The 9,630-nt window shown below is 40.7% G+C and overlaps 1 protein-coding gene across 3 annotated transcripts; it reads left to right on the top strand.

Annotated features, from left to right (window-relative positions):
• Nucleotides 1-4,380: 4,380 nt before the first annotated feature.
• RAMAC (RNA guanine-7 methyltransferase activating subunit) lies at nucleotides 4,381-9,105 on the top strand. Of its 3 annotated transcripts, none has more exons than XM_086471649.1 (3): nucleotides 4,381-4,412; nucleotides 6,168-6,342; nucleotides 7,981-9,105. In XM_086471649.1, the coding sequence occupies exons 2-3, from the start codon at nucleotides 6,176-6,178 to the stop codon at nucleotides 8,168-8,170; spliced, it is 357 nt and encodes a 118-aa protein (XP_086327775.1). In that variant the 5' UTR covers nucleotides 4,381-4,412; nucleotides 6,168-6,175; the 3' UTR covers nucleotides 8,171-9,105. The 3 variants fall into 3 exon arrangements, with proteins under 3 accessions (XP_086327775.1, XP_086327776.1, XP_009947689.2); XM_086471650.1 differs by lacking the exon at nucleotides 4,381-4,412 and adding an exon at nucleotides 5,427-5,441; XM_009949387.2 differs by lacking the exon at nucleotides 4,381-4,412 and having other exon boundaries at nucleotides 6,152-6,342.
• Nucleotides 9,106-9,630: the final 525 nt, after the last annotated feature.

Below are 9,630 nucleotides of genomic sequence, written 5' to 3'. Positions count from 1 at the left end.
CCTCCCACTTTTTTTTTTTTTTTCTTTTTTTTCTTTTTTTTTTTTCCATTTGTACAGTACCTAAGTCTGGGAAAGAACATAACCTGTGCACCAGATGTGCTATGCAAAAAATTCTGCCTGCCCTTCAGCCACAGCATGCGTGCCTCCAAGGGGTCTAACCCACCTCCATGCCAAATGAGGAACATATGGAGCACCATGAATGGCAGAAACAAGACTTCACTTTGAACTACATTCCTCCTTTCAAAGGGCCCTCTGTCTTGCCTTCTTCTTCTCTGTTCCTCTGAGTAATCATGGGGAAAGTACTGAACATTTGGAAAAGCCTCCTGGGGACAAATTCATTTCTAGTGTAACTCTACTGAAGTTAATGGTGTTGCACCATGGATTAAAATGGCACCATAATATTAAAAAACAGAGACAGCATACTACTCTGTAATTACTGTCTAAGAGAGCAAAAATAATAAAAATTATTCATTCTTATAGACCCCAAAGGGCACAGCTGGCTTAGTCAGTTTAAAAGGTGAAAATAAAAGAAGGCAGCTAGAATGTAGTGATTTTTAATTTGTATATATGTATATAGATACGTATAAATGACAGCCAGATAACACCACCTCTGCGCTAATTTTAAGAACAATATGCTAGAAATATAATTTAATGTGACTCTGAGTTTTAAAAGACTGATAACAGAAATAGCTCTTAGGAAAATTAAAGGCCTTCTTTCATACTGGCATAAATTAGGAATAAATTATTTCTAATCAAGTGTTACACTGTTGTAAGCTTAATGCAAAGGAATTGGGCCCCACAGCACCAAAATGGTTATTCTGTAACAAAATCAAGCACCAGGAATTGCATTTTCCCCTTTTTTAAAAAGGACAATGTTATTTTTTTAGGCAGTTAACATTTAAAGGTCATTGTTACGGGAAGGAAACATTTCTTGTATTAAGTTTAGTGAAGTTGGTAGAAACAGCGCAGTCTGTTCCTTTATGGACTTCATTTTACAATACCATATGGAGGTGTGTGAAAGACACTCTGAAGCTCGGCAATATTGCACAATGTAACGGCAAAGGCAAGGCAGACATCTGACAGAATAACTGCATGGGCTTCAGAGGCATTTGTCAGTAACAGCTGTTAGATCTCCGTCTTTCTTGTTATTTAAGTGAGCCTCATCTAGGCAATAATCCTTTCCAACCAAAGGAATAATACCCCGTGATGAGAATGGATCTTCCCAGCACAGGAGGTCCTAGAGAAAGAACATCACTCCAAATATTTCTGCAGATTGGCTAAAGAGTATCTCTGCTTACCTGTCACTCAGTGCAATGAACAATCTAGCAAATACTTCGGGGTCATTAGTTACTCAGATGTCCCCTGGTGACAGCCTCTTGTCCCCACAGAAACAGCTTTCCTTTAGTGTGTAATCAATAACGAGGCTGCCACGCACGCCCTTTGTACCTGCCCTTAGCCAGAACACAAAGTCTTGCTCTCTCTAGCAGTGCCAGACATCACCATTTCCTAGAATAAATTATCTGGGGAAATCGGGTTTCACTGTACAAACAAACGAGGCTTTCAGTTACACTGTAACTCAGACACTGGAAAAAGAATGGGGGGAGAGGGAAATTGGCTAACGGGAAGTCACTGAGCAGATTCAGCAAGTTAAGAGAAAAAAATCAGAGTTTTGAAGATAAACCAATTTTCACTAAAATATTATCTGATCTATTATTTTGTTATTAAAAAACCCCAGCAGGGTCCGTAACTGTCTAAGGAGGTTTCTCTGCTTATTCATTTGTAGATGAATATTCCCTTGATCAGGCAGGCCCCAATTACAAGGGATGTTATTTCCTTAGCTGATTTCTCAAGGTAGATATTAACGTTGAAGTAAAAGGATCCCTCCTGTTTAAAGATATAGAAATGCACAAAAAATGTTGTTCTCCTTTTCTCCTGCTACCAAGATACATGCTGGCTTTTCATTAAAAATGCCACAGCTGTCAACCTCTACTGAGATAAAGCAACGAACCTAGTCATAAAGAAGTGGAGAATTGCAAAAAAATTATAAGATTTTAAACAAATAAAACTTGAATAATATTTTCCTTTTGCTTCTTGGTACAGTCTGGTTATCCTGCACAGCAGACTTACTGCTTTTCCCAGGAAGTGTCCACAATAACAAGACCTAGAAACGAATTTTTAAATGAAAGTTAAGTACAGTGAAAACACATGAGTCCAGAAGCTGGGGATTTATGTAAAACATCAAATACAAAGTCTTGTGACAGAACAGTAAGAGTTATCAAGACTAAATAATTATAAAAAGAACTGTATTTTTCCATTGTTTCAAGGCAAATAAGAATTCGCTAGTTTTAATGTCTATTCCTTTGTTCAGTCAGGGATATCCATTCTACAAAAGCTCCATTAATTTCTGATAGGCTAAAGGAACAACTCTTAGTTTAAAATTTAGAAGATAAGACTTCATCTAACCATACAGTATTTAACGTAACGAAATCCACAGGAAAAAAGCAAACCCTTCGAGGCTTTATCACACTACAGTAGACTTCAGAGATGCTGATTACAAGACTGTCTTCATAGAAAAACAGCACGTTAATTACCTGGAGGGCCTTGAAGTGAGAAAGATTGCAAGAGTGGATTATCAAGTCCTCAGTCTTGACAACACTTGGAGCTAGACCTTTTAAGTACTTGGGCGCCTACTATGTAGGTATGTCCTATGTGAGGCATTTAGTGGGTGTTGAAAGTCCTATTCAGTGACAATATTAATTTTGGATTGCCTTTATTCCTTTAAAAATCACCTGTCACTTTGGGTCTTTTACACGCAGTTTGAACTTCAGTATAACACCTATGAGAAATCTTAGGATATTGCTACCTGATCATGATCTTCTTCTTGATATTATAACCCACAGCAGGCATAAAGACATGTCCTGAAAAAAGATCCAAAGTACAAGCATCATATATAGAAATATATGATATATATAATTATGTGCCACTCTGATTTAGCCATTCCCTGCAAGTGTTTTTCTATGCAGAATATGCTGATGAGAGCACCTTAGTAAAACTATAATTTGTGAAGTACACTGCTCACAGCATTTACAAGGGGCCCATGCCTTCAACAGAATTTATATATATGCTTAGATTATGTATATGCTTAAATGTATGGAAGACTTGAGTCTATAATTAAAAGTTTAATATTAAATTAGTTTTGATCTTTTAATGAAAAACGTCACCCGTGAAACAGCAGAGTAGAGCCTCAAAAAGAAGAAGTATCTCCCTTTTACTAAGGATCATGTCATTAATTTTATGCATGAAATCCTCTGTAGACACACCTGAAACTGCAATATCCAGTGGTCAAAATGAAACGTGTCTGGTGAAGAAATAAAATCCTACTTACTTCTGCCCATTTTAAAAGGGCAGTCAGTAGAACAGGGATTACATGTGGAAAATTTAAACTAAAATACATTCTTTTTCAGACTCAAGACAATATTTTTTTGCTTAGAACTAGCTATCTGGGCTAAGATATTTGCATTAGGCTGTTTGGTTTGAGGTCATCATTTCTATTCTGCAAGAGACAATGCACTCCTGCTATAGGTCACGCAGGAGAGCAGACTGTAATTATTGCTGTTTACCTCAAACAAAGGGCACTTATGCTGGTCTAATACTTTCGGAGAATTGGATGCCACTATCATCACTGTTGCTGGGGTATTTTTTTTTTCAAGTGTTACACTCAATTATCAGCACGCTAGTGCCTGTGTGCGATAGTCAGTAGTAGAGCTTATAAAAAAATCACTGCTTTCTGAAAGGGTCCTACAAAATTCCAATTCTTATACACAGCACGAGAGACCATTTAAAAATCATTGGCTTAGGAGTTGTGGAAAACGGTCAGCGATGCAGAGACACCAGCGTCGTGGAAACAAGGCAGATAGGGGAACAGGGACATCAACACCATTTCTGCTACAGCAAGGTCTCGATGCCACCAGCCATTCAGAGAAAGGCCACACCGCGTCCCCACGCTGCAAATCCTTTGGGCAGCGACCCGTTAAGAACTGCCGTGGCACTTCATCAATTACGAATTAATTTTCCGTTGTAACCTTCCCGTTAAAATCCAACATGCCAGGTACCGCCTCCTCAAAACCCGCGTAGGAGCCGAGGAAAGGGCCCCACAAACCTCGACACTATTCGTTCCAACGCGCTTTGTATCCAGTCCCAATTTGGGGGGGGGGAATCAGTCCTTCCACCCCTACGGACTACAGCCCGCCGCCGGGGCGGCGCCGCCTCAGGCCGGCGTCCCCTCAGCGGCCCCGCCGCTGAGGGGACGCCGGCCTGAGGCGGCGCCGCCCCGGCGGCGGGCGGAAGCGGCGGGGCCCGGCCCGGAAGAGGAGGGTCTTCTGCGGCTGTTCGGCGGCGGCTGGAGGCTCAGGGTGAGGAGGGGGTCGGTGGAGGCGTCGAGGGGTGGCTGTGAGGGAGGAGGGTGGTGGGAAGCCGAGACCTGCTGCTCCCCTCAGCTCTTCCCGCGGCGGGCTGCGGGCGGAGGCGCCAGAGCTGCTGCGGGGCCCCGCCCGCCGTGAGGGGGGGGGGACACACAGGCCCCCGGCCCGACCCGCCGTGCGAGGCTCCAGGCGAGAGCCTTCCTGAGGGGAGCCAGCCCCGTCCGTTGCTCAAGGCAGTGGTTGGCCTTAGGCGGAGGAAGGTGACGGGTCTCTCGTTACCGGCCCCCGCGGGATGAATACTGATCTTAAAAGTTATTAATCGTGAGGAGAGCAGCTCCCTCGGCTCCCTGGAGAAGGCTGTAGTGGTATGTGGTGGGTCCCCAGGGCATCGTCACCCCCCCTCGCTCCGCCTGAGATAGCCCCTGAGGAGCGAAGTTCCGTGGAGATAGCTCCTAGTAAAAACTAGCGAGGTTAGCTCGTTGCAAAAGAGGATGATGAGTTCAGTGGACACCCTGCAGGAGTAACTCCTGCACCTGCTTCGGAAAGATTGACGTTGCATCATTAGGTGGAAGGCTGCAGAGATCACCAGACACAACTTTTGGAGTTGATGAAAGGGGAGTTCAGTCTACAGAAAGAGTACTGTGCTGTGTTCCCCATAAACATCCCCCACTCACCCTAGTCTCAAGGTGTTGATGGGTACAGTGAGGAGAAGAATTGGGCTTGGTCATTGAGGGTACATACTTTAGCTGTCAGGGTCCAGAAGAAACCTACTTCCTCCTTCCTTCCTTCCTTCCAGTTTGTAAGGTGAATATTGGTCCTGCCTGCAAATCTTCAGGAGACAGCAGAAGACCTTAATCTGGAAGTCTAGAGGCAAAGACCTTTAATGCTCTAAATTACCCAGAGCTTCTTAAAACAGTGCACACAGAGCCTTTCTCAGCATCTGCTGTTAGGGCCAGACTCTGACTGATGGACAGTACTAGACAGGACAAACATCTGAAGGGCAATTGCATACATAGCCAGGTAAATAAGGAAACTGAGGCCTTAAACACAACAGAGAGGCATGTTATGAGGTAATTTAACATCCTCTTAGGTGCTGTCATTTTCCTGAATCAAGTTATTAACATATAAATTATTGTGAATAAATCTGATTATTTTGCTTTGCTGGCTGTGTGTATCTCTAGGCTTTGCATGATATTCTACCTTAGCAAACCTTTCAAGTTGATTGTAGTAATGTTTTTCCTGTCAAAAATGGATTAGGAGTAGATTGGGAGTGCATTCTGAAGAAATACATTTTTCTATTATTAACCCTCAGAAATGTCCTGTATCTTTCTACCACAGTTTATCTAATCTAGGTCTATCAAAATTGATTCAAAGATGCTGCTGTGTGATGGCTAACAATATTAGGTATTAATGTGAGTTTAATTTCTCCTGTGTGGATGGAGTCCCTTAAAACCACTTCCACTGTGTGACAGATCAGTGTCTGCATGTCCAGTATAGATGTCTAAAGACAGCACGTGGAATTGGAATGGCTTTCTATCAGAGACAACCTATTCAGGAGAGTTATTTACAGTCTTAGATCGCCAAGACTTAAGTCAGTCATCTGTGCAGTCTGCCCAAAACTTAACTGCTGTGCTCATCTCAGCGTAACACCTCATTGTCCCTCATTTGCCCTAAATGGATTTTGGTAGCTATTATAATAAAAGTCATAGATTGGTAAAGCCACTTTTATCATGTTCATGTTTAAAGTTTTCAGAATGGCTTCCTTGGTTGACATGCCCCTGAATTATGAAAAGATGTTTGCTCATCGATTCACATCGGATGATAAAGAGTACCAAGAATATCTGAAACGCCCCGCAGATCCCCCTCCTATAGTTGAAGAATGGAGAAACAGATCTGGTGGCAACCAGAGAAACAGAGATCGGTACTGATTTCTTTTTTTCTTTTTTTAATCTTGGTAGTTTCATAAATATATAGTTAAATGATCATTTATTTCAGAAGAAAGATAGGAATTTGTTCTGTTAATAGAAGTATCTTATTGTTAATTCATAGGCAACGATGTTTAAGAGAAATAGTCTTCTCTGAAAAGTAATGAGGTTTTACATTTTCTCTCTATTGATAGCCCAAGTTTTTGCATTGTGTGTAAAAGTATTAAGTAATTTGCTTTTTAGTGAGGAATGAGCTGGGACCACCAAACCCATTGCCCTGGAGTTTGTTACTGCTCAGCCAGGAACATTTTTCCAGAGTGGAAAGATGAGAGTTCTGCAAAACTAAGCAGCCTATCTTCTGTTGGATAATAACCAGCAGGAAAATGTGTGAAGGAACAGGCTAATAGTGTGACTACCTGTGGATAGCTCTCCAGAAAAACATTTCATTTGTAACCTAAGTATTTGCTGTACTTTGTTAAGTTAGCCTGTATTTGTTTTATCTAGTAGAAATGACTGTAAAATCCATTGTCCAATCTGTCTAGCAAGTGAAATGTTACCTACCTACTGCAAAATATTTTAAATTATTTCTTCAGGATATAATTGCAGCTTTCTACTGAATTCTGAACAGTAACATCTGATTTTTGTGTGACTGAAAAACAATAAGTGCAGCATATTATGTGTTTGGTAATACTAACATCAGCGTTTAATATAAAGTAGTTAAACTGCAGTCCAACCAACAACTCGGAAGACTTTTTAGCTAAATATCTAAATAGGATTTGTGCCTTATCTGAAAAAAAGAAGGACAACATTCTAACTTTTCCTCACCGTAGAAGCTTGTCATGAAGTTAAACACAGAATCAGTTTCTACAGATTAAAAAAAAAGGTGTTTGTTCTTAGGAGATATTCTTACAAAACTTTGCGGTACTTTGAACGAATGAACTCTTTAACATCTACACTCTGATCACAGAGTGAGCCTGATGTAAATGTTGTTTGTCTACACCACACCATTGAGATATCCAATGTGAGGCAGCTCAGATGTGGATAGGAATTGAGATACAGCTGAAAAGCCGAAATTCAGACTGAACAATGGCTAAATACTGCTGATAAGATACACTCATCTTGAGTATGGGAATCTGCAAGAGACCATGAAGCAGCAGTAGTATGTATTTTAGGGAACATGCAAATTCCAGGACTCTGTGCTGTTAGGTAGCTAAATTGTACTTAAACCTGCTTTGCCACAGCTTTCAACCGTAAAGCTACGAGATTGAACCTGGCTTTGATACAGCTACGGACGTGTCTTCTGGCTGGTTTTTAGTCTGTTCAGGTCTGTTTGCGTCTCTAATCCAAGTTCCAGCAGTTCACCTAATGCCTGTGAATACTTTGTGTTAGGAGACAGGCTGTGCTTCCATCTCTTCACAAACAGTGTGTTGGGTAGTAGGAAGAAACTAAGGAATGATCTCAGATGACTATAGATACTTTTTCATCAGTTTGCCATAAAAACAGAGAAGTAATTGAGTGTGTCAACAGTTACTTGACAGTTTTAATGAAAACTGTAAAATTTAAGAGGTCATTATCATTAATCTTTTTTAAAACTCACAATTGATGTGAATCTTTGACATGTCTTTTCCTTGCAGGTTTCAAGATGGCAGATATTTTAGAGGGGACAGGTACAACTGGCAAGGTGACTATAGATCTAATCAGAGGCCAGAAAGAAGCTGGGGCAATAACTACCAGCAGCACAGACAAGGACAATCGTACTCCTCCCACTATGGACAATATGGCTACAACTCCTACAACCCAGGGCCTCGTTACCATCCCTACTGATGATACCTGTGGTTTGAAGTCCAGTAATGCTATGTAACAAATTCGGTTAGGCTTCAGTTTCCTTATTTTTCCCACAGTTTTATAGATAACTGAAGAATCAGTGTTACAGTCCATTGCTGCTTCTCTGTAGTGTGAATTGAAAAAGGGGAATATCTTTTATGAATAATAAAAGCGTGTTATACAGAGTTTGTTTAGAGTCTGTAGCTCTTAGATTAAATTTCTATCTCGTTCTTTTGTCTGAATACATACTAGTACACTTTTCGTCCATCACTGATACTTCCCTCTGTTACACGTTAGAAAACACAACAGGTTGGGGAAAGTAGCTGTGGTTTGTGTGCAGCGGTGGCACATTGCTTTAAGATAGTTCTTTTTGAAAGTGACATACTGTGTCTTTCTCTGGAGAGAATTTATTAGTTTGGCTTTTGATAGTGAGAAAAACTCAGTTTGGTTTGAATTTCAGATGCCTTAAAACTGAGAAGAGAGATACTATTACAGCAATATTTCATGGGGTCATCGTAGTGTCTGTTAACTCAACGGCTTCAACTTATTTGCATTATTCTTAAAATATGGTCTGAAAGTTGGAATAAAAATTAAGTGGTTTAAATATGTATCTTCTTACTGTAGTAGTTCAGTGATACACAAGTTTTACCTGAGAAGTGATATCAGACTTAGATTAATGGAAACAAAATTGGGATGTTCATAACAAATTTTGGAATTCCTATTTCAGTAAAGTTGTAAAATTTTGATTGTAATTGTAATTAGTTTGTATTAAATACTTCGTGCATGTTACAGAAGAAAGGAACCATAATCAGTGCTGTTCTGTACTTTTTTTGCATGAGAAAATAGCATAAGCAGTGCAGAGTGTTAATCAGCTGTTAGAATTTAAGTTCTGTGGGTTTAAGTATTCACACAATAAAAGTATGATTCACGTGCAAGGAGGTTTCTGAGTATTTCTGAGATCTGCTTTTGAAACATTCAGAATTGCAACACCGTCATCTAGGCTGAGCGCTGCCCAAGCAGCAGTTCTGACAGATGAGCATTAACACTGGGCAGCTGTTGGTTGAGGATAGAAGAAGGGCCTGCTCAGCTCCGATCAAGAGGATCAGACACATGGTGGTTAATTAGAAGTCTGGAGCCTTAATCCACCATCTTACATTCTACTATAATAGGGTCAAAGTTCTGTATTTCACCGTTTACACGACAAGCTGATCTGTATCAGGGGAGCAGTGCGTGTCTTTGTACTTGACATTTTCTTCATCTGTTGTACAGAAACACGGAGCCGTCCATGCTGACGTGTAAATGTCCTGACCTTCTGTGATAAGGAGCGCAAATTAGCGCGTCTTGATTTAAAAACAAAGAATAAATACAGAAGTCAAAAGCACCGTCTCCCAGCTCATAAGATGCTTTTAAAATTGAAAGAGTATGTTTAATGTCGATCTTAGAAACACACGCTGGGTGTA

Source organism: Leptosomus discolor, chromosome 11, assembly GCF_034619465.1.
Source record: "Leptosomus discolor isolate bLepDis1 chromosome 11, bLepDis1.hap2, whole genome shotgun sequence".
Lineage (NCBI taxonomy): Eukaryota > Metazoa > Chordata > Aves > Leptosomiformes > Leptosomidae > Leptosomus > Leptosomus discolor.
Note: the sequence above shows the minus strand (reverse complement) of the source record. Positions and strands in the feature narration are given on the sequence as shown.

Coding starts and splice junctions, on each gene's coding strand:
- RAMAC (XM_009949387.2), top strand. CDS start 6,152: ATGTTCATGTTTAAAGTTTTCAGAATGGCTTCCTTGGTTGACATGCCC. Junction 6,343..7,980: donor AACCAGAGAAACAGAGATCG/GTACTGATTTCT, acceptor TTTTCCTTGCAG/GTTTCAAGATGGCAGATATT.